This window comes from Lepidochelys olivacea, assembly GCF_965140295.1.
Source record: "Lepidochelys olivacea isolate rLepOli2 genome assembly, chromosome: 2".
Classification (NCBI taxonomy): Eukaryota; Metazoa; Chordata; order Testudines; family Cheloniidae; genus Lepidochelys; species Lepidochelys olivacea.
The window spans coordinates 101,368,771-101,394,000 of NC_140412.1; the positions used below are offsets into that span (position 1 = coordinate 101,368,771).

The 25,230-nt window shown below is 39.4% G+C and overlaps 1 protein-coding gene across 1 annotated transcript in view; it reads left to right on the plus strand.

Annotated features, from left to right (window-relative positions):
- ZNF407 (zinc finger protein 407) overlaps positions 1–25,230 on the plus strand; it is a 462,307-nt gene that overhangs the window by 164,076 nt on the left and 273,001 nt on the right. Inside the window, exon 4 of the mRNA XM_084621975.1 lies at positions 21,420–21,494. Within this exon, the coding sequence (XP_084478101.1) occupies positions 21,420–21,494 (75 nt within the window). The remainder of the gene's footprint in view (positions 1–21,419; positions 21,495–25,230) is intronic.

Consider the following 25,230-nt stretch of genomic DNA (forward strand, 5'->3'; position numbering starts at 1 on the left):
ACATCACACATTAGCCAAATGCCAGATGAGGAAGAATGGGTTATGATTGAGTCTTGGTATCTAGATCACGTACAAAATGGTATTACCAACATTTTTCTACCTGCTCTTGGAAAGGCAGTGTTGGTTTAATTTCAGAGGTATTTGGGAAAAGTCAAACCTCTGTTTTTTAAAAATAAAAAAGTTTTCTATTTAATTATTGAAAGAATGGAATAGTTATTTTTAATGTCTTAGACTTATTCCTGGAATGCAGTGCAACTTAAATGCATGTTTTTACAACACTACTTTGTTGAAAGATGGGGTTATAGGAGAGATGGAGGAAGGAACATTCTGCATATATTCTGTTTATTACATGGGAAGGGAGGCAGAGCTCTTTGGATACAAGAAAATATAAAAGACCTGTATTTGAGGAAGTTTGTAAATGAAGTTTACTAAGAACCTGAAAATACTGGGTAGAATTCACTGACCAGATTCTGCCAGTGAACTAAGGTTGTGTGTCTTTCCTTCTTTCTCTGGCAGAAAGCGCATGAAAAGCAGGGACAAAGTGATGTGATCTACCTGCAATTCCTGCTCTGCTGAAGGTCCTGTCTTGGGTATAGGAAGAGTGCGGCTGTGTGGTGAATCAGTGCATCTCTCAAGCAGCCACTGCTGACGGGGCGCCTGTGGAGCCCCATATGATTTTGAAGGTTGCCCTTCTCAGGTGGAATCCCCAAAGGGAAGATGCTGCTTGTCATCCGAGGCACCTGAATTCCCCCTGGAGCAGAACTGCCATATTTGTAATGGAGATGTGATTTGCAACACTGTCTGCAAGTGAGAATTGGGCCTCCAGTCTCAAAGTAAATGGAATCACACCATCTTAGCTTCTAGATAAAATTACTTAAGCTGTTTATTCAACAAAGTCTAGGGGTTAGGAGATGCTTATGGATAAGTACAACAGGCTCTCTCCTCTGGCATTTTGGGTTTAAGTTGCTAGTGAAAATGTAAAGGGTCTCAGTTGAGACCATATTTAAGAGCATAATAAAATCTCCACACAGTTTGTCACAATCTTTGCTCAAGCAAGAGCAAGATTGGGAGTTCAAGGGAAGTACTAGTTCCAGATTTTGAGGTTCTTTGGAAGAGCTATATTGGGGGGCTTGCACAGTGCCTGCTTACACAAGACAGTGATGTTGGTCCTTTACTTTCATGAGCCTTAAGTTTACTTGGAAATTAATAAAATCTGTAAAGTCTAAGCAGGCTGTTTAAATATATTGCTTGAAACATAATATGCATTTTTAGCATAGATGATGGTAAATTCCCAATAAGTTGTCAGTGTTTTTAAGATATGTGAAATTCTCTAATTGGTATTCATTCAGGTAATTCCAATGGCAATAACTCCTGCATTCTGAAAGGTTGTGAAAGGCATTTCACACTATTGCTGTCTTTATCTGGAATATCTTGTTTACTTTCATACTGTATATTACATATACTTTTTCTGTTTGTTTCTTAGAAAAATATCCTTTTGGAATTATGCTTTTCCTGCTTGTAAGCTAACCAGAAAGGGATATAACATTGAAAAATCTACAAAAATGCTAGGGACAGGAAACAGTAGAGTCAGGTGTATAGCAATGTGACTTTATTTCTTGCTGCATCCCGTATCTATCAGTACTTCCTAGAGGTAGCTGCAATGTTAGGACTTATTTTGGGGATGTCTTCTGCAACATTATGCAGGAAGAAGGGGTCATATAATGAACTTGAAATGGACATATAATAAGCTATTTCGGATCAAGTTACACAAAATCATTCCTTGTGAACACAAGTATCTTGGCATTATCACCAGACACATGTCCATTTCATATCGCGGAGGAATGTGCAAGTTCAAAGAGGCAGAAAAGCATGATAAGGGGACCTGGCATGAACAACTGAATTCCACTGATGCATGAACACCAACACACAGACACACAAATATACTTATGCAAAAAGAAAATAGCTCTTTGGCAGATCTGATTCACACTTAAGTGGCTAATTGCTCAAACTGACACTGACCTTGGCAGCATTACAAAGATAACATGTTTTTTAAAGGATGGATTATTCTTGAACAATTTCTCCAATATATTAAGCATGGACATGTTTTTCTTCAACCGTAGGCATACCGGTCCAGTTCTTTTTTATTCCACACACATTCCTGGCCAGTACAACGAGAAATCCACTTTCCATATATGTTAAAAGTGCTCTCTGTTCTCCTTCTATGAAGAACAACAGGCAGGGTAGGGTATTGACATAGGTCTGACTAGTTACACACCTGTTTCTGTTTTTGTAGGATTGCCTTTGGAAGCTCCTGTGCTGTAGATCAGCTCATGATCAGTGACTTTCTGCCATGACTGTTCCATTTCCTGGGGATTTAAATGGAAAATTTAGGATGCTCCCCTTTTCTTATCATCTTAAGCGTATAGTAGCATGACTAGAAGAGGATAGGTTAAGGAACCAGCTTTAAGGAAGTTATAGTTCAGGAGACTGGATGTCTCAGGGGATTAGTCATTGCATACAGATCCTGTCACCTTTAGGCTGCCTGTTCAAACCCAGCTCAACTTGATTCTGACCAAAAGTTATTATCATCTGTAAACAGTTTGTTGTCCTTATCCCGATAAGTAGTACAAAACGATCACCACAACTGGCACTACTCTTTGTAGTCACAATGGGGAAAATTTAGGATTGAAAGGGTATGGAGAGTGAACTTTACTTAAAAAAAGTAAATAAAAGCACACAGGGGATGGTAGTGGAATACTGGGAATTACAGACCGGTGAGCCTAAGTTAAATACCAGGTAAATTGAAATTTATAATTTAAAAATAGAACTATAAAACACATAGATGTTCATGATATAATAGGCAAAGCCAGCGTGACTTCCGCAAAGAAAATGTCTCTATTATAAATATGTAACTGTTATAAACAAAATAATGGACTTAGGAGAATCAGTGAACATAACTTGTTTGGACAAAGTCCCAACTTTGACAAAGTCCCTTTCAGGATGCTGGTAAAGAAACCAAACAGTTTTAGATGAAGAGGTAAAGTTCTGCTATGGATTAGAAACTGGTAAGAGAGAGAAAATAATGTTTAACATAGCAAAAGATTAACTGTGAGGTGTCCCCAAACCTGTATTACTCCCTTTGCTTTTATTATCCATGAGCAAAGTTTTTGCTCAGTTTTTTCTTTTTAAATAAACTGTCAGCAGTAGAATGAGATCAGTATGCTGATGCCATTGATCATTATGCCGAAGCAATTCACCTATATTACACTATGGAAACAGCGTCATAATGTCCACTGCACACTGATCTAGCTGTATCTTTGCTGATAAATAAAGTACAAAGTGGACCATCCATATTAAGCTTTTGACAGTTACTTTACTCCTTACAGTCAAAAGAAGGGAATTCCTTTTGCCTATATTACCAATTTTCTCTTGGTTACATACCCAGTGCAGATGCCAAGATGCAAATGTGTATTTTGGAGGCTCTTTTAGATGAGCAGATTATAAAGAAGATATTCATCTGAGTGCACAGGGAAATTGTATTTGTGAAATAGTGATGACAAAATCCTTTTTTTTTTTACTAGAATGTTGAATCTATTTTGTTTAAATTCCTTTCCTATTAGGGGGAAAATGCAAAATAGAACATTGATATTGGGAATAAAGTGTTATGTAATGGATTGCGTTTGTGTGTTGTGTTTACAAGAAGAGATTCTACTAAACTGTGTATTGTTTAGGGCCAATCCTTGACAAGTGGCAAAAAAAAACAAACCATTTGAAGTCAGTGGGAGCAGGATCGTCTTTTTTACAGTAGTTTGTGGATACAAAACATAATTAATATTAACAGACCAAGTAGGTAGCCAACAAAAGAGGCAGTCAGAATCATATGAAAGAAACAAAAATTGTCTGAAGGTCACCTTACATGCAAATGGTTTTCATCTAAACGTAATTAAGATAAGCATATACACAGGGTAATTTTAGTGTTCAAGTTAATAGGGCTTCTAATCTTGCTGCATTTTTATCCTCATTTTAAAAAAGTCACCTGGGCTTATTTAAAAAAAGAGTGGATATGAAGCTTCAAAATAACTAACTCATCTAGTTGTCCTTCACTTGTTTGTGAAATAAAAAAAAAAAAAAAAATTTTGTAGCCCTATCCTGCAGGGTGCTATGTGCCCTCAATTTCTATTGAAGGGAGCTCAGCAACCTGTAGAAGGTGCTCAGCATCTCTCAGGATTGAGCCCTTTGCTGAGATAGTTTTTCTATCTCTTAAACTATATTTTAGACCATATTAAATTAATGCTTGTAAAGAAGAGTGCATGTAAGGACATTTCCAGAAATTTGTTTCTGTAATCAAAGTAAAGTTATTTTGTTTTGTACAGCTGTAAAATAATGTCCATGCTCAGCAACATTTTTAAGGTTCCTACTCTCTTGCCCCTTAAGTTAGGGCCTGATTCTGCAAGATGCTCGGTGTTCGCAACTCTGTTTGTCTTTCATGGGTGTTGAGGGCAATCCATACCACCTTAGAGGTGCTTAGCCCTTTCTGGATCATTACCCTCAATACCAATATTTTGAACACTGCAATCATGGGAAATTTGAAAATTGAGTTCAACAAAAGGGAGCACACTGTTTCTGCTTGGGTTCAGGTGGGTGGGGAAGAAATGGGTATAATAAGTAGTTTATACAAAAAAAGTTGCATTTTTTGGTGGAATTTCTAAATGAAACTTAATCAAGTTTAATGGCTTATAACATTGCATGAATTTGTCAAAACTGATCAGCTGGATTGCTACACAATGAATAGTGAAAATGTTCTGTTTTTAAGGCTTATAACAGCCTACAGGCACTCAGAACTCAAAATGTTATTTGATGATATCAGAATGCTAATGAAATTATTATTAATAGCACATATATTAATCTTAATGATACATGTAAATATGAACAAATGTAAAGCTGTGTTAACACCAACAAAATTATTTTCCCGGTGAAAGGAAACCTTGGGTTAAACTCCAGTAATCAAGTATAAAACACTTTGTTATAAATATCTCAAAATAAGAAAGTTCCTGATAGAGATTGAAAATATTAATTATGAATATGGTATCTCAAGATTTGTTGTTTGTTTTTTTGTTAGGGTAAGATTTTTAAAAATACGAATGAATTTATTTGTTTTAAAATAGCAGGAAAGAGACGGACACGGACTTTCATATGTATGTTTGAGTAAAAAGAAGTAAATAAAAATTTGTCTTGGTTATCATGGTTTTAATACATTCCTGTTTAATAAGTATTCTTTTTTTTAGTGTTTTTAATTTATTTCCGTTGTGGATTCATGTGGACAGTAACTTGAATTTAACTAATTTGTGATTTTTTTTTTCTTTTATGCTTACCACTGTTTAGGTTAATAAAATAAACAAACAACCCCCACACCCGTAAAATAAAAGTTGTAAATGTTAGTCTTAAATATGTTTGTTAATGAGGTTTAAAACGTTGCTTTTATGTTGCTGGTGGTGGTGTTTCTTTGTTTGGGGTTTTTTGTTTGGTTGGTATTTTTTAGTAATAGCAGGATATTTTCTAGTAAGGCAGGGGATTTGTATCTAGAGAGTGTAGAAATTTGTAATTCCATAGTTGCAGTCATAAACAGAACATTAGATTTTTATAGTAACATCTACCATTAAAAAACATTTCATTTTGCCAGTGTGATATGAGCTTTATATTGCAGTGAAAGAGAAAGAAAGAGAACATTATTATATGTGAGAATTTCATGGCATGTTACCTGTTGAGGGCCCTGTAGAGTCAAAAGTATAGTACAGTGACTTCTTGACAAAGTGACAGACAGTAGCAGCCTTAGTGTCACTCTGTATTATCACCTCCTGCTAGCTGGAAGCACTCCCTGAAGCCGGTCTAGGTTGCATAGTCCTAGATGAGGTCTTCATGGGTGCTGACCATAAAAAGTTCATCAAAGTAATGAGGCGAGGCGAGAGCTTGGCGCTCATGGGCAGAGCTCAGCACCAAGGAGTGTGAACTGGCTCCAGCTGTGACAATAAAACAGCAGGTGGCTGCTGTCATTAGGGGTGGCAGATGAGGCAGGGGACGAACATTCAGCCCACAAAACTCTCATTTGTTAGCCATCGCCACTGTACCATGCAAAATAGCTTCCATCTCAGTCAATTTTACTTTGCAAAATATTACACACTCGCCATAAGAAAATTAGAGCCTTGGGTTTACAGGTTCCTTTGATCTTATTATCACAGAACTGTGCACTGTCAGGTTAACTGGCAAACTGGGCTCTTTTTTCCCCCATGAAGAGCAATTTGAAGGTTTTTATAATAATTTTATAATATAGCATTTTCACCCAGCCATTTGTTTCCTGCTTAGTATTTTGGACTCTTTTCTTTGTAACTGTTATAAAATCAACTCCCCTCCTCCATGCATTCTGTATCTGTTATTGCTGCTTACAGAATCAACTTCTAGTCCACGCTATAAAATCACATGGTTAACAAACTACTTTCTACCTCTGAGTCCTTAGTATCAGCAGTACATAAAAATGTAGACATTTTATCCAATTAGTCATGGTTGTTGGTGCCTTTGCTAATCTCAGGAATGAAGCTAATTGTGAAAATTCTGATTTTTTTATTTTATTTTAGTTTTGTTCTCTACATTGAAGGAGGAAGTTATTGTGGATTATTGTTATAATTCTTGGAGGGAGTGACTTAAAGTATTTCAAACCTGAGACCTATCTACATTGATAACTATATGGAACTGTGAGTTCAGATTCTCACAGGGTATGTCTACACTATGAAATTAGGTCGAATTTATAGAAGTTAGTTTTTTAGAAATCGTTTTTATATAGTCGATTGTGTGTGTCCCCACACAAAATGCTCTAAGTGCATTAAGTGCATTAACTCGGCGGAGTGCTTCCACAGTACCGAGGCTAGTGTCAACTTCTGGAGTGTTGCACTGTGGGTAGCTATCCCAGAGTTCCCGCAGTCTCCGCTGCCTATTGGAATTCTGGGTTGAGATCCCAGTGCCTGATGGGGCAAGAAACATTGTCGCGGGTGGTTCTGGGTACATGTCATCAGGCTCTCTCTCCCTCCCTCCCTCCGTGAAAGCAACGGCAGACAATCGTTTCACGCCTTTTTTTCCTGAGTTACCTGTGCAGACGCCATACCATGGCAAGCATGGAGCCCGCTCAGCTCACTGTCACCGTATGTCTCCAGGGTGCTGGCAGACGCGGTACTGCATTGCTACACAGCAGCAGCAACCCATTGCCTTGTGGCAGCAGACGGTACAATAGGCCTGAAAACCATGCTCAGCATGTCAGAGGTGCCCCTGGCCACCTCGGTATGGTCGGTCAGGAGCACCTGGGCAGATATGGGTGGAGGGACTAAATTAGGAGTGACTCGACCAGGTCATTCTCTTTAGTTCTGCAGGCAGTACTATTGTACCATCTTACGGTGAGCAAGCAGGAGATGTGGATGGCTTAAGGTCCTTCTGCACCGTCTGCTGCCAGCCAAAGATGTAAAAGATAGATGGAGTGGATCAAAACAAGAAATAGACCAGATTTGTGTTGTATTCATTTGCTCCCCCGTCCCTCCCTCCCTCCGTGAAGTCCTGCCTGAAATACCAGAGGGAGGGATAGCTTAGTGGGTTGAGCATTGGCCTACTAAACCCAGGGTTTTGAGTTCAATCCTTGAGGGGGCCATTCTGTGTGACAGTTGTTTTTGTTTCTCCTTGATGTAAAGCCACCCCCTTTGTTGATTTTAATTCGCTGTAAGCCAACCCTGTAAGCCATGTTGTCAGTCGCCCCTCCCTCCATCAGAGCAACGGCAGACAGTCATTCCATGCCTTTTTTCTGTGCAGACGCCATACCACAGCAAGCATGGAGCCCGCTCAGATGACTTGGGCAATTAGGAGCACATTAAACACCACGTGCATTATCCAGCAGTATATGCAGCACCAGAACCTGGCAAAGCGAAACCGGGCGAGTAGGCGATGTCAGCGCGGTGACGAGAATGATGAGGACATGGACACAGACTTCTCTCAAAGCATGGGCCCTGGCAATGGAGGCATCATGGTGCTAATGGGGCAGGTTCATGCCATGGAATGCCAATTCTGGGCCTGGGAAACAAGCACAGAGTGGTGGGACCGCATAGTGTTGCAGGTCTGGGACAATTCCCAGTGGCTGCGAAACTTTCGCATGCGTAAGGGCACTTTCATGGAACTTTGTGACTTGCTTTCCCCTGCTCTGAAGTGCATGAATACCAAGATGAGAGCAGCCCTCACAGTTGAGAAGCGAGTGGCAATTGCCCTGTGAAAGCTTGCAACGCCAGACAACTACCGGTCAGTTGGGAATCAATTTGGAGTGGGCAAATCTACTGTGGGGGCTGCTGTGATGCAAGTAGCCCACGCAATCAAAGATCTGCTGATATCAAGGGTAGTGACCCTGGAAAATATGCAGGTCATAGTGTATGGCTTTGCTGCAGTGGGATTCCCTAACTGTGGTGGGGCCATAGACGGAACCCATATCCCTATCTTGGCACCGGAGCACCAAGCCAGTGAGTACATAAACTGCAAGGGGTACTTTTCAATAGTGCTGCAAGCACTGGTGGAACACATGGGACGTTTCACGAACATCAACGTGGGATGGCCGGGAAAGGTACATGACGCTCGCATCTTCAGGAATTCTGGTCTGTTTCAAAAGCTGCAGGAAGGGACTTTATTCCTAGACCAGAAAATAACTGTTGAGGATGTTGAAATGCCCATAGTTATCCTTGGGGACCCAGCCTACCCCTTAATGCCATGGCTCATGAAGCTGTACACAGGCATCCTGGACAGTAGTCAGGAGCTGTTCAACTACAGGCTGAGTAAGTGCAGAATGGTGGTAGAATGTGCGTTTGGACGTTTAAAAGCACGCTGGTGCAGTTTACTGACTCGGTTAGACTTCAGCGAAACCAATATTCCCACTGTTATTACCGCTTGCTATGCGCTCCACAATCTCTGTGAGAGTAAGGGGGAGACATTTATGGCAGGGTGGGAGGTTGAGACAAATCGCCTGGCCACTGATTACGTGCAGCCAGACACCAGGGCGGTTAGATGAGTACAGGAGGGCGCGGTGTGCATCAGAGAAGCTTTGAAAACCAGTTTCATGACTGGCCAGGCTACGGTGAGAAAGTTCTGTTTGTTTCTCCTTGATGAAACCCCCCGCCCCTTGGTTCACTCTACTTCCCTGTAAGCTAACCACCCTCCCCTCCTCCCTTCGATCACCGCTTGCAGAGGCAATAAAGTCATTGTTGCTTCACATTCATGCATTCTTTATTAATTCATCACACAAATAGGGGGATAACTACCAAGGTAGCCCAGGAGGGGTGGTGGAGGAGAGAAGCACCAGGAGGGGTGGTGGAGGAGGGAAGGACAAGGCCACACAGCACTTTAAAAGTTTAAAACTTTAAAACTTATTGAATGACAGCCTTCTGTTGCTTGGGCAATCCTCTGGGATGGAGTGGTGGGTGGCCGGAGGCCCCCCCACCGCATTCTTGGGCGTCTGGGTGAGGAGGCTATGGAATTTGGGGAGGAGGACGGTTGGTTACACAGGGGCTGTAGCGGCGGTCTGTGCTCCAACTGCCTTTCCTGCAGCTCAACCATACGCAGGAGTGCATTAGTTTGATCCTCTAGCAGCCTCAGCATTGAATCCTGCCTCCTCCCATCATGCTGCCCCCACCTTTCAGCTTCAGCCCTCTCTTCAGCCCACCACTTACTTTCTTCAGCCCGCCACCTCTCCTCCCGATCATTTTGTGCTTTCCTGCACTCTGACGTCTGCCTCCACATATTCATCTGTGCTCTGTCAGTGTGGGAGGACAGCATGAGCTCAGAGAACATTTCATCACGAGTGCGTTTTTTTCGCCTTCTAATCTTTGCTAGCCTCTGGGAAGGAGAAGATCCTGTGATCCTTGAAACACATGCAGTGGGTGGAGAAAAAAAAAGGGACAGTGGTATTTAAAAAGACACATTTTATAGAACAATGGGTACACTCTTTCATGGGAAATCTTGCTGTTAACATTACATACACAGCACATGTGCTTTCGTTCCAAGGTCGCATTTTGCCTCCCCGCACCATGTGGCTAACAGCGGGGAACATTTCTGTTCAGCCACAGGCAAACAGCCCAGCAGGAACAGGCACCTCTGAATGTCCCCTTAAGAAAAGCACCCTATTTCAACCAGGTGACCATGAATGATATCCCTCTCCTGAGGATAACATAGAGAGATAAAGAACGGATGTTGTTTGAATGGCAGCAAACATACACTGCAATGTTTTGTTCTGCAATGATTCCCGACTATGTGCTACTGGCCTGGTGTGGTAAAGTGTCCTACCATGGTGGACGGAATAATGCTGCCCTCCCCTGAAACCTTTTGCAAAGGCTTTGGGAGTACATCCAGGAGAGCCGCAAATGTCAGGGCAAATTAATCATTAAACATGCTTGCTTTTAAACCATGTATAGTATTTTAAAAGGTACATTCACCAGCGGTCCCTTCTCCGCCTGGCGGGTCCGGGAGGCAGCCTTGGGTGGGTTCGGGGGGTATTGGCTCCAGGTCCAGGGTGAGAAACAGTTCCTGGCTGTCAGGAAAACCGGTTTCTCCGCTTGCTTGCTGTGAGCTATCTACAACCTCATCATCATCATCTTCCTCATCCCGAAAACCTGCTTCTGTGTTGCCTCCATCTCCATTGAAGGAGTTAAACAACATGGCTGGGGTAGTGGTGGCTGAACCCCCTAAAATGGCATGCAGCTCATCATAGAAGCAGCCTGTTTGGGGCTCTGACCTGGAGCGGCCGTTTGCCCCTCTGGTTTTCTGGTAGGCTTGCCTCAGGTCCTTAAGTTTCACGTGGCACTGCTTCGGGTCCCTGTTATGTCCTCTGTCCTTCATGCCCTGGGAGATTATGACAAATGTTTTGGCATTTCGAAAACTGGAACGGAGTTCTGATAGCACGGATTCCTCTCCCCATACAGCAATTATATCCCTTACCTCCCGTTTGGTCCATGCTGGAGCTCTTTTGCGATTCTGGGACTCCATCATGGTCACCTCTGCTGATGATCTCTGCACTCACCTGCAGCTTGCCACGCTGGCCAAACAGGAAATTGAAATTCAAAAGTTCGCGGGCATCTGAGTTGAGAGTGCTGTCCAGAGCGGTCACAATGGAGCACTCTGGGATAGCTCCCGGAGGCCAATACTGTCTAATTGTGTCCACAGTACCCCAAATTCGGCCCAGCAAGGCTGATTTCAGCGCTAATCCCCTTGTCGGAGGTGGAGTAAGGAAATCGATTTTAAGAGCCCTTTAAGTAAAAAAAAAAAAAAAAGGGCTTCGTCGTGTGGACGGGTGCTGGGTTAAATAGATTTAACGCTGCTAAATTCGACCTCAACTCCTAGTGTAGACCAGGGCACAGGGACAACTTGGTCCTTCATTTTTCTTTGATTTCAGTGGATACATGATGTTCCATACAATTTACTATGTATGCATCTTTCACATGCGACCATAAAATGGAGGTATTTTTGCTCACCACAGTAAGGGCCACATTATCTAAAAAGGGGTTCACCTGCATATACAAAATTGAGCAAACAATAACATGCTTACATTTGCATGCTACACTACCTTGATTGTGAATGCCTATCAGGTATTGTGAATACAAGTGAATGTAAATGAACAATTTACAAATATCTCAATAGTAAGTGAATTTTCACTAGGTGTGTGTTCAAACACAATTAGTCTGCCTTTAAAAAATTTAACCCTTAGCATCTCATGGAACTTTCATGACAGTTTGGGTTTACTTCTTGGCTTCTTAGACCAGAATTCCCATTTCACCCATTATAGTGATAGTGGTGCTCTACACGCCTGAAATAAGTGCATTTCAGTGGTGCTCTTTTTGAATTGTTTGTAAAACACTTTTGTATACTTAAAACGCAATGCACTGAATAAAATGTAAATTATTGTAATTATTTGATCAAAATCTTGGAATTCCCTAGAAATGTCAGCATTGCAGTGCAGGAGGAGAAAAATATTTCTTTTAAAAGGACAATGTCTATATAACTTAGCTCAGAGAAAGCTGAAGGACAGGAAACTGCATTGGAGTGGGAAAGAGAAATTATTAGAAGCAGAAGAAGGGGCAGCGGCAGTGATTGCACCTGTTGTCAGCAGCGAAGATATAACAGGCTGTTTTCTTCAGTGCCTCCCTCCCACTCCCATTTCTACATGTTAAAATTTAATTTGCTCTATTTTAACTTGCTGAAGACAAAACCATACTCTTTAAGTGTATGATAAAAACTTAAACTGGGCACACTGTATCTGGTAATATATGGGAATGGAAATGGCACCACTGATTAAGAAAGATCAGTCCACTGGTCAAGTACCTGGTTGCCCATGTTCCTGCTTCCGGGGAGCCTTCCGAGGTGAGTGCTGCCTGGATCCAGCACCCCAAAAACCCTTCCCTGCCCCGAGCCCCCTCCCGCATCCAAACTCCCTCCCTCTTAGTTAACCAGAATTTTTGACTTACTGGCACCCCCCATTCTCCCAGTGTGCCAGATGATAAAGCTTTTACTGTAATTACCCTTCCTGTTAATTCTTTGATAGACATCTTCACCTACACTTGTCTATCTGGATCTTAAGCCAGCTGTTTCTCACAAAGGAACCTCTTACCCAGGCACTGGGATGGCACGGAAACTATAGAGATGGTTGTGGATGTGAGCGCCTGTTAAAGATGGGTTTGGAAGGATGATTCTGATGAAGAGCAAAGTGTGACACAGTATGAAACCCAGTTGAAAAGCACTATGTGAAGTGGCATAAAGCCTCTCTGCTGATTTTTCTCCTTCATCAATTTTTTACAGTTTGTGAGGAACAGGAAATTCTGGGATTCTCATGACCTAGTGCCTTGGGCTAATGTTCTGTATTAGCAGAAAAAAATATTTTTCATGTGATTGGAAGGAGAGCAAGCGTCCCAATATGAAACTGCCAGATTAAAGGCACCGTCTGTTTAGCTATTGAATTCTGGTTTGGGGAAAGAGTGCTCATTTCTGAAGATAGAGACTGAGACTCAGAGCATTACTAGTGAGACAAGTGAGACGACGACATCAGTATGCGTTTTGGGTGAAGTCCTGACCCTTGGCAAGTTTCACCACTGACCTCAAAGGGGCCAGGATTTCACCCAAAATGTATGACTAATTTTGTCCTCTCACCCGTCTCACTAGTAATGCCATTCTGTCTCAGTGGGTGAAGAAGAGCGGTAGGTGAATAACAATCATTCTAACACATCCCTTTTAGGTAGTAGGTCATACTGTAGTATAGAGATGGGAATGTAGAGGATGGAAGTGAATGAAAATAAACCTCTAATAAAGGTTCACGGTAAAGCTTTGGGTCACAATGCCTCGGCTGATGTCTTTTGTTGCCAACTACATTTCCCCCTTTGTTGCTGTCAACAGGGGGAACAAGATCACAGTTGTATGGGCTTGGAAATGTTGGGGGAGGGAGGGAGTGTGTTGGGAGACAGGGAATCTTCTGGGCTGTGAAATCTGTAGGCCAACTCTTTGTTCATGTTGCAAACACCTGAAAATCTTGGTTTATTTTGAGAGCACTGAGAGACCCTTAGTGAGCATGACAAACAAACATCATGTTCTCAGGTATTGTCAGTTTTTTGTACGTTGATGATAATCTGTTCTTGATACAAGGCACTCTGTGAAACTGAGCCTAAGGTTGCATTTCACAATTTATGAAAACAGGTTCTGTGTTGTGGTAGACTGGGAGCGTGATAGCACTGATACAAAATGCATTGCTTTTTTAGTTCTTTGTGCAGCTGTTAGATTACCAAACACCTGTTAGAGGTGACAGTATACAGATATTTGACAGCCAGGGAAAAATAATAGAACATGTGATTCTTTTAGCTTAGAAGTAATTTGGTAAGGTGTGTTTTGAAGTGTAATTACATAGCTGTGCTGCCTACCGTTATCACTTAACATTCATTAAATCCTCTGAATATAGAAACAAACATATCTTGTAATGGTGCTAATTTTGTCATATGTTTGCAAAGTGGCTTCTTGACAGACTGAACACCTTTTGACTTCAAAATTTTTGCCACTGTTCAGCTCTTTTAAATATGCTCACTAAGCAAGCAAGGTAAGTGGGGAGATGTTTATTTTTTTTAAACTAAAATAAGCAGGTGAGTAATGTGCTGTAAATAGGCTCCTGCTTATTAAAATTGAACTTACAGGCATAGCCCAACTTTTTATATGTATTCTATTCATAATAGAACCATGGATGATGTTGTTGGTCTTTAGATGTTCTACATGTCAAGTCACCTCTGCTGAAATTTTCAACTTTAAGAACAAAAATAAGATAAAATAATGAATTACATTTTTATTTTGTATTGCAAGAAATGCCCACTGAGTTCAACATTTTCTTCAAGTGGATTGTTGTTTTTAGTAATGATGCATGAACACCTTCAGTTTCATTGCCAAACATAGGTGTTTGGGGAAAATTAAAAGGCACATGTTCCCTAAAATTGATTGCATTGTGTTTGTTTTTTGTCTGACCTGTTTCACTGGTCATTAATTTTTAGTTAACCTGTTCATTAGATAATATTTTCCTGTGAATAATATTAGAGTTCTCCTAATTCCAGTGAAATTCTAAGGAAAAAATAAAATCTTGAAACTCCGTTTCATTCATTTTAGAAATGCTACAGCAAAGAAAGATCCACTTTTTTATTTTAAAGTAAATTCTATTGTAAATCTCATTAAACTGGCAAATGTTTGCCTTGGTTTCAACAATAGATTGTACTCTGTTGTGTCCTGAAATAGCAGACACAACCGTCTGATGGTGCTTATCATGATGCCATATGTGCATCCCAAAGTTTACTGTGGTTGTTTTTTACAAGGCCCAAAGTATGTTTCATATGCATGACATTTTGCTTTGTTATTGATCAAAATCTGCATTTGCATACTAGTCTCCAATAGTGTTTTATTGTACAACCTCTTCTAGATACTGTGGGACACGTCATATCATTTTCCAAAGTGTCTAAGGGGCTTAGATGCTAAGCCCAATTTCAAAAGGGACGTGTGTTCTGCTATTCAAGCAGCTTTCTACCTCCTTTTAGGAGGTACAGCTTCCTCAGTACTGGTCTCTATGTACCAGGAACAATGGAGCACTGTCCCAGTTAGTTAGCCATCTTTACCTTGTATCCAACTATAGAAGCTCCCGCTCATTCCGTGTAGCTCTCTTCTTTCATAGTGGTATAACTATTCGGATTTGGATTCTGTATCACCAGTTGCTGAATGGGCAAACCAGTCAGGGAATTCTTACTCACAGACCAGCTGTTGCACAACAGTTGAGATATGTTTGTTTTCCACTCTCCTTTTCTCTGCCTAAGACTCTTATACCAGAAGAGGTGGAAGGAGACAATCCTGCCTATCACCACCACTTTATGGCCATGCAACTAATAATTCTTTTACATCTTGAGCAACACAGATTGGTGATAGAAGGACAGCAATTGAAACATGATGAGAGACACAGGAATATGCAGGAACAACAGAGCTGATTGATAGTGTGCAACTCATCCATAATGATCTGTCTGGTACAGACAGTAAATTATTCTGTAGATTGATGTAGCTCATTGAACAGCACATTGACAATCCCGTGTCCATAATTATGTTCAAACGGGGTCAGGATCAGTGACATAGGTATACCCAGGACATGCGATGTACAGAGACATATTCCTCCAATGTTGCCATATTCCAAGAATTTTCCTTTTCAACTTGTTCCCCATGTGAACCCAGCTTCATTCAAGGAACCTTTACAAAGAAAACAGAAAAAATAGGAGGGGAGATTTCTAGAAGATAAGGTTGTAGTTTGCTCAGCTGATTATTATGTTTCCATACAAAATCTGTTTCCTAAAATTCTGCTTTTTTGGACTTAATTCAAGAATAATAATAAGTCTCCTTTGAAGGAATAGCTCTATTGTAGAGTTGTAAGGGCCTGTACTCCCATTCACAAGACCGGGATCAATTTTCTGGTCTCTGTGCCAGAGTCAGCCCCAAGAGTGGGAGTGCTGCTGGGAGGTGAGGAGGGCGTGGGAGGGAGAAATGTGTATGTTTGTTAATTAATAGTATCCTCTCTGGCTAAATAAGGCACACCATTGACAGCTTCCATACTGGTTTTTTTAAGGGGCATTGGGGGTAGGTGATCGTGCGGGTTTGATCTCTCAAGATATTTGGGTCTCCTGCCTCTCCCCCTGCCCCAAGGCTTGAGAGCCTGAGCTCCAGGCCCAACTAAATGTCAAAGCAAAGTTTACACAGCTACTTATAGCATGCTAGTGCAAGCCCTGCTGGCATAAGTCTGTGGACCTAGGCTGGGAGGCTTGGTCCCGAATGCAATGTAGAGATACCCATAAGGGCTAGACTGTCCTGTTATAAACACCCAGCTGCTAGATGAGTCAGCAGAAAAGCCCTACTTTTCCATCTAAGGATCTAGAACCTGACATTCTGTCCCGGGAGGCCTGCAGCCTTTCAGATCAGTGGATATCTTCCACAACAAACTCAACCCTGTCAGATAGTTCACTTTTAAATTGAGTCCCATGTGTACAGTCCTGTAAGAGAGTTGTTGGCAATCCAGCCTGGTCCCTTCAAAGTCAGCAAACAGCCATGAAATTCCCAGGATTTTAGACTTGTGCTGCATGGAAAAAGACAGCTTATTTGTATAAAACCTTTGGCTCCTAATCAGTTTTACAAATTTCTGTACTGTGTTGTCTTAAATTGACCTGTTGAGTAGGCTATCCTGCCATAGAGGCAATATTTGTGACCTTTGGCAGCAATGTTCTGCATAGTTTAGTGAATTAAGATTCACCAAAATTAGATCTGTAAAATTTGAATGTGCAGTGATATATGTGCAAAACCCTGTTCTGGTGTACACAGCAGCTAATTTGAGGGTTTCAGAGTAGCAGCCATGTTAGTCTGTATCCGCAAAAAAGAACAGGAGTACTTGTGGCACTTTAGAGACTAACAAATTTCTATTTATAGAAACACATTTTATTTAAACAGAGTCAGATACTTGTGGGTTATGATCTTCCTTGTAAAACTTGAGTATTTGATTTGCATTTAGTAGTTATCACAGCAGCTAGTATGAAACCACTATGAAAGCTTTGGAACTGCTGCTATTGGGGTCAGGCCCTGGCCCCTTCCACCCAACACGAGACCATCTAACTGGTCTGCACATCCAGGTGTGGAGACGGCCAGGTGCCAGAGGATACCTTCTTAACAGACTCTTATGTCACAGCTCCATGCTCTCATGCAAGAGAACTCTATTTATTTATTTATTTATTTATTTATTTATTACATAAAGTCCTCCCCCGCACCCTGGTAGTTTTTAACTTCCACACGTTAATCTGTAGTATCTTATTTTTGTAACATTATTAAACGTGAAATTAGCTTGGCTAGTAGGATTGCCACCCAGCTGGGTTTTTACCTGGAGAGTCCAGTTTTTGGCTTCTGTGCCATTTAGGGTTGTCAGGTGCCCAGTTTTTGACCAGAAAGTCCGGTCATGATGTACTGACCGGACACCAAAAGTCAGTTTACTGTGGGGCAAGGGGAGGCATCAGGTCATTAACCTGTGCCAGCCCCTGCTCAGCCAAGGCCGCCTCCTACCTGCATGCAGGCTCTTTGTCAGGCTGCGAACAGTGGGGGAGGGAACTTGGGGGCAAGAGGTGGAGCATGTGGGTGCCTTGTGGGAAGAGGCAGAAAAAGGAGCGGGGTCTGGGAAGAGGCAGCAAAGGGGGTTGGGCATTGAGGGAAGAGGTGGAGCAGGGGTGGGGCCTCGGGATCCGGCTACCAGCAGTTAGAAAGGTGGCAACTCTGTTGTCTAACTATTGTATAAAAATCCCATCCACTTCTGGTCTTATCAAAACAAAAGCAATATTTCATTGATCATAAAAAGATAAGTAAAGTGGCAGTACATTTCCTAACTTTTTTACAACATATATAATACTTAATAAATCAAATTATGTCATTGATATAACTTTTTAAAATTTAACTTATACCTTAAGTAGAATAATAGATCACGACTCCTTTCCTGACACTTTAATACTTTCTATTTATGCATTAGTTGTAACTATCTAAGCTTTCATGTATAAATGATCTATGTCAATCTTTAATTCACTTCACTCCCTCGGTGTCACACAAGTCTTTTATTAAAGAGGGTTTTTAAAAAATATATAATATTTGTGTTAACTTGCAATGGAAATTATTTATGCCTGGTCCATAGTGCTATCACTCTAATGGTGCATAGCCCCTGTGAGATCATATGTGAAAGCCGCCACACTAGGTTGCATTCCATCTTAAATTCATTCCTTCTAATGAACTTTATTCATGTTAGGGGCAGCCTTAATCTTTTGCAAGGCTGGGGGGGAGGGGCATAGATCTGTGGAATGTTTTGCTACCAATTCCACGTGACTAGACAAATGCCACAGAAAGTGTTTTTGAGAGCACTGTGATTAGTCCCTTACTCTTAATTTCTTGCTTAGTCCATCAAATCATGCTCACTCTCGGACTGGTGAGCTTCCTATTCTTGAGTCCAGTGGTCCCTGCAGCTACTCTTTAAAGGAGTTGGTTCTGCTCAAGCAGCTGACTGGTAGGCCCAGGTACTATTAGCAGTATTGCCAAACCAAAGCATTCAAAAATCATGGGTCAGGCCCCCCCAAATCATGAGATTTTAAAGAGCAGTAAATCTGCATTCTTACTGGACTTCTGGTTTTTGAGACTGTTTCACATTTTCAAGCATCTCTCTTCAACCATGAGGGCTAGAAATTCACTTTTTTTTTTTTTTAAGTGAAAGCTAAGGTTTTTCAGGTCATCACCTGGTTCCAGAAGCTGGGACTCTGAAAAAAATACCAAATATCACGACTATTAATAACATTGCAAGAGTTGGCAACATTGCAGGAGCCTGGGTGACATTGCCTCCCATAACAGTGGACTTGGCCTAGGGTCTTCCCAAAAATCTGTAGCTGTTGTACTTCCGAAGCCCAGAGTCATCATCTTGACGTAGAGGCTGAGTTCTAGAAAAAAATAATGTTTTGCCTTAAGTAAGTGCTCTCTGTATTTATTATATTGTATAATAATTATTGTTCATCTATTTAATTTCTTTTAAAAATGGCAACATTATCATTTAAGGCCTGATCCTGCAAACTGTTGAACACTATCTGAGGTATGGTGAATGCCCTTAGCTCCCCCTGAAGCACTCAACATGTCTCAGGAAGCACTGAGCTTTTCAGTATCAGGCCCTTTAGCATTACATTTGAAGGGGAACCTGATGGCGGCTCCTGAAACATTTACAGTGGCAGTTTTCATCTTTGTTTTACCATTTTGTTTGTGCTATGGAAAAGCAGCAAAATGGTTACTCACACCTGGAGCATTGCAGATATTCAGCTGTGATCAGTTATTATACTGCATAAGGCCTTTTCCCCCTTCTTCCTTGCCTGTTTGATTTTCACATGCAGCTTTTTCTCTATTTCCATTACAAAAATGGGAAAAGTAGTACATTTTTGTTTTTCATTTGGAACCCTCAAGTGCCCAGATTCTGATGAAAAAGTTTCCTAGGAAATATTGCATAAGAGATTGAGATTTTTACATTCAGTATACTATAATGACACTTTGCCATGTAAATAACAAGCTGTGCTCCCCCCAACTTTGATTATTGTGTAGCTCTCACACATTAGTATCTTAGTTTTTATTTTTCTTCTAGAAAATTAAGAGAGACAATGAAGGTTTCCAATTAAAAATAAGAATAATATTAATTTAAAATGTGTTAGATAAACTTACAGCAATGTTGAAATGACTCTGCTTTCTGCCAAAAACAACAGAAGTAAATTTGGAATTCATTGTACAGTTGGAACACAGAATTTTATGTCAGTACAGTTATTTTCCTTATGTACAGTAATTCTGGTGACATTTGCATAGTAATAATCAAGATAGTGTGATTGATTATTCAGGTTTCTAAAGATTGTGGTTAATCCCATATGAAAAAAAAATGAGTCCCTGGTATTTTTAATGTCGTCTTATAAAAATAATGAAGTCACTATCATTTTAAAAAGACAGAATTATATTCTTACACCCTGAAGGCTTCACAAAAACGAGATTCTCTGTAATAATGTGAAAGTGCCCAAAGTAGATCAGACATGGAGAAGATACATTAACATATTTGTAAAGGAAAAGTACTCTTTCTTGGCTTTTGTGGCTCGTATATGCCATAATGCTACAGTGTTTTACAGTCCTTGCGTTGTCCATTAGTGCAAACATGTCCAGATGAATTCAGCGTTTAATGTTAAAAATCTTATAACATGCCAGTTTGATTTGTAGCTCTTCATATCATAGAATGCTAATTAAAATCATATTTTTGCATATGTCATGCCTTTCATGTACATATGCAAATAGATTCTATTGCCTTTCAGCTATTAGTAATTAACTTTATGAAGGACAGCTGTAATACATAATTAACAAAAATGTTTGCAAACCCTTTTTTCACACTGAAAGTTACAGCAGTAAAATTTTTGCTTATCTAGAGAACCATTTTAGTTTGAAGTTTCAGTCTGATATCTGAATTGTTTGAAGCAGTCACATGATATCCTTGAATTGATGTTAATGGTGTTATCACCGGAAGAACGTTACTCAGTAGGCTCCTATGTTTTTCATTACGTATGTCACCAGAATTAAATTACTGTAATTGAACTGCTTTGTGTTTGGTATAAGGCATAATGTCGGGTAATACATTTATTGTTGTTGTTGATGATGTCTTGGTGCCACTTAGGCAAAATTCCTGTGCACAATGTAATCACAAACATTATCTCCCTATAGCCACAAAAAGAAATCCTAGCACTACAAATGATATTATTTTTTCCCTATGTGTCTCTTTAAATAATTAATATGTTGAAGGTTGACCAAACACAAGTAATGATTAAAGGCCTGATCATGCAGCATTCTTACTGAAGTCAATGGGACTGCTCACGTAAAGAAGGATTTTAGGTTTTAAGGTTAAATAAATAGAAGGTTAGAGAATGTTATATAGGTAAAAAATAAATTTATTTTTCAGTATATTACATAAAGTGTTTTTAAACTGCAAAGGGAATCAGGAACAAAATTATTGTGTATGTTGACAAGTGATTTGTTTTTATAATTGTTTTTTTGTATATCTGTGTAAGAAAACCCCAGATTTGATGTAGATCTGTAAACTTATGTTGTTATGATATCGACTTTCAAATTTGAAAATAGGTTATGATATCTTGATCTAACAGAACTGATTAGATTTCCTCTTCAATAAAATATGCTTAAGTACGTGTTTAAAAAAATAACCCCACCCATTTTTACAAATGTTTTGGTACAAGCCAATTGAAATTCATATTTTTTTCTTTTTTTAGAGTGGCCTTTGTGATGAAGAAACACTTAAATACTCACTTATTGGGCAAACATGGAGTTGGTACACCAAAAGAAAGGTAAAGTACAATATTTTGCTAGTTTACACAAATGTGTTTACGTGTACTGCAAAAATCTTTTAAGATGTATTAACTACTCTGATTTGGATTCTATTAATATACTATATACATACATTTATGTAATATATAGGCATGATCCTGCGTTCCCAGCCCGCCCAAAATTCCAACTGGAGTTGTGTGCATAAAGAATATAGGCTTGGGGCTGGCTGGTCCTTTTTCAGTGAAGCACTTAAGCAGTGCTTAATTTTCAATGTGCTTAAATCTCACTGACATCAGTGGGAATTAAGACATACATAAATGATTTGCTGACATAGGTCTTATCGAATGCTCACTGAAGTCAATGGAAAGATTCCCATAGATTCCAATGAGAGCTAGATCTAATTTTGTTTTTATTAGAGTATGGCTCAGGCAGTCATAATAGGCAAAACTTCAGTAGTTGTGTCTTGCCTTCCCAAAGACAAACCAAAATTACACACAACCCGTTTTTGTTTTTGGATTTCGTGCTTATAAGTTTATAAAATATTTTACATTTTCAAACCAAAAAATAGGCCCCCTTAGGTTTTGTTGATTCACTGGAGTCACAACCACAGAGATGTGTGTGAGATCTGGAGACACAAATCCCCCAACCTTCTCAAAATTTTGGGGATGGGGCAGAGAAATTGGGGGTTAGGTTTTGGCCCCTCTCTGATTTCTATACCTTTGTTCATTTACTCAAGATTTTTGTAAGTTTTTACAAGTTTTGTTTATAAAAATGTATTTTTCCTCTTTTAAAATGTACCTAGAATGCTTCATATTTTAAAAATATTGTATCACTGAAACAGAACTATGTTTACTAGGTCATCAAATATCAGATTTTGCTCCTCATTTGCATCATAACTAATCCCATTACATAAGTCTTAATGACTTTTTAGGCAAATTGAAATTTAAATAGTTTCTCAACTGCCAAAACAAAACATAACATTTACTGAAATCATCCAGTTAAATAACTTCTAGTATTCACCAGTGTGGATGTTCCATACGTACAGTATTCATCATTGTAAAAGTGCAGTGAGATCAGAATCCCGGAAATATAGGTAAAATGTTTTATCATGGCAAGAAATGGAAAAGTTGTGGCTTTGCCATAGTAAAAAAATATAATTAATATTTTAGGGGCTTTTTATTTAAAAAAGAAAAGAATCATGGCAAACAATATTTTAATTATTCAGTTTTTTATGATGAATTATGAGTAATGTCAAATATTTATTTTACAAAAATTGTTTTCAGGTATGCAATACCATTTAACTAATATTTTAAAACCTTTATGAAAGAACATACTCCATTTTACTGGACATTAGAGATCTAAATTTTGGAAAAATCATGGGAAAACGTTACTCTGTGATGAGGTGCTTAGGGTGACTAACATCAGGATATTTTAAGTTTTGTTTTTTTGTTACAGAATTCATAGCCGTGACATACTTTAATTATAGAATTATCAAAGTCCTAATTACTGTCCTGGCAGCTGCCATTTTGATTTACTTCTCCTGAGGACAGTCCCCCATATCTCAAAAAGAAAAGGAGTACTTGTGGCACCTTAGAGACTAACCAATTTATTTGAGCATGCTCAAATAAATTGGTTAGTCTCTAAGGTGCCACAAGTACTCCTTTTCTTTTTGCGAATACAGACTAACACGGCTGTTACTCTGAATCCCCCATATCTGTATTTTTAAACTCTAAAGTCTTCTTTTTCTTATTAGAATATTAGTTATTTTTGTAAGTGTCGCAGGATTGTGAGTCATGGTACTTCTTCAAACATTACCTATGCACCCTGTTGACAATCAAAGAAGTGTTTTTAAATAAAAAAGCATTCAAAACTTCAGATACAACGAGAGGAGTTCCTCTTCAGAAATGGGAAAGTAAATGGTGGTTTCAGTATGGTAGTAAAAATTCCATGGTACAATCAAAATACTTCCTTTGGGTCTTTTTCAGCTCCCATTAATGACACCAGAAATGGAAGTAGATCAGGCCCTTTTCTCCATGAATTTACCATACGTTACTTTTCAAATGACCTTAATATAGAGTATTAAAGTAACAGATCATCCTCTGGCATGCACGTATGTTGTCTATATGGGTAGTGTGTATTTTTAACGCTTTATCCCTTTTGGTGTTTAAACCTTTTTGCAAAGTTTTTTCTACTATTTGTTCAAGCAGAATTTTAGTTATAGCACTATTACATCAAGATTATTCAGATTTCCATTTTTTCCTGGACTGTAGCATAAGACATGGAAGAAAAAATAGTTACATTTACATCAAATAAGATATAACTAGTATAAATTGATAAATTAAAACTGTTAGTTTATATTTGGTATCTTTTTTTCATGGCACAGTGGAATTCTGAAAAATATTTTGCTCTTGTGGTTTATGTTGTCACCAGAATTCTATTCAAAAATTTGCACTCTATTCAAATATATCCTTCTACAAAGGGGTACTTACTGCCTAATCATCAGAAATACTGCATTGAAATAACTTATATTACCCTTGTGAATATGTGTACAATAAAATATGCATACAACAGATCTCCAAATACACTATCTGACCCTGAGAGGCACATTTTTAGTGTTCACCATCACAAATGAATTCTTTAAACAATGGATGCTTTAATCTAAAACAGTGTTATTTTTTTTATGGAGCCCTCCTACATGCTCCTGTTCTCCCTCCCCCCCCTATCTTTTCCCTCATTCCTCAAAGGCTTTTTGAACCATCAGCCAGTGTAGGGTTGCAAAGATGACATGATGTGTTTTCACCTGTCACAGACTTTAGCAAGCTGCTTTCACAGCACTCCAAGCCCTTGCTGCCCTGGGAGCAAAGAACCAAGCTCAGGACACTAACCCCAGTGTCCCATTTGGTAGCATACTGTGTTGCAGCATACCTCCCCCACCCCCGGCCAGCATAAACTAGTGATTTTTGAGCGACTTATTTGCTCCTCTTTTTTAAAATCCCTTATTTTGTCTTTGACTATTTCTTTTTCATAATACTTTTTTGTCTGGCTTGTCCTCTTAATGTACAGCAACATCAAGTAGTAGTGGCAGGACTACAACAGCAATATAATTTCCTGGTAGCAGTCCCTTACTGGTGATGACTAAGATTTAAACAGTGTAATCTAGTACAATAAATGCCCAACCACCACTCTTTCTCTTTCCACATTTCCCTTCACTTTATGAAGGCGTGTGATGTCTTTTAATGGCTTTAGGAACCAAAGAAACTCTTCATCAGCATGTTCAACCATCACTTTGGGCATAACTGTTCTCTAAATTAAGTTACGTAGTTTTCTTACCTATTTAAAACATTAATGCCTTGACTATAATTTTGCAAGCTTGCTATATTTTAATTTCTCTAGGACAATATAATCAGTTTATTCTGTATGTTTTGAATTAGATTTTGCCCCCTGATACATTGCCTATTATAGCAAATACTAATAGAAGTTAGCTAAATAGGCTGTGACAATTAAATTAATAATGCATTTTGTTTGCAAGTGTTTAGTCTTCATGGTTTGACTGATATATGCAAAGATGGTAATTTATTAAAAGTAAATTCATGTAATTGTACTGCAGAGTTTGATGGACCAAAAAAAGTTGTCAGCATGACTATCATCAAAAACAGAAAACTGAAATAAGTTCAAAAGGGTACATTGAAAAAAATGCTAAACTACCGTAAACACTGAGAAGTTGGTTGTTCTTTTAACAAACTTCTTAACAAAAAG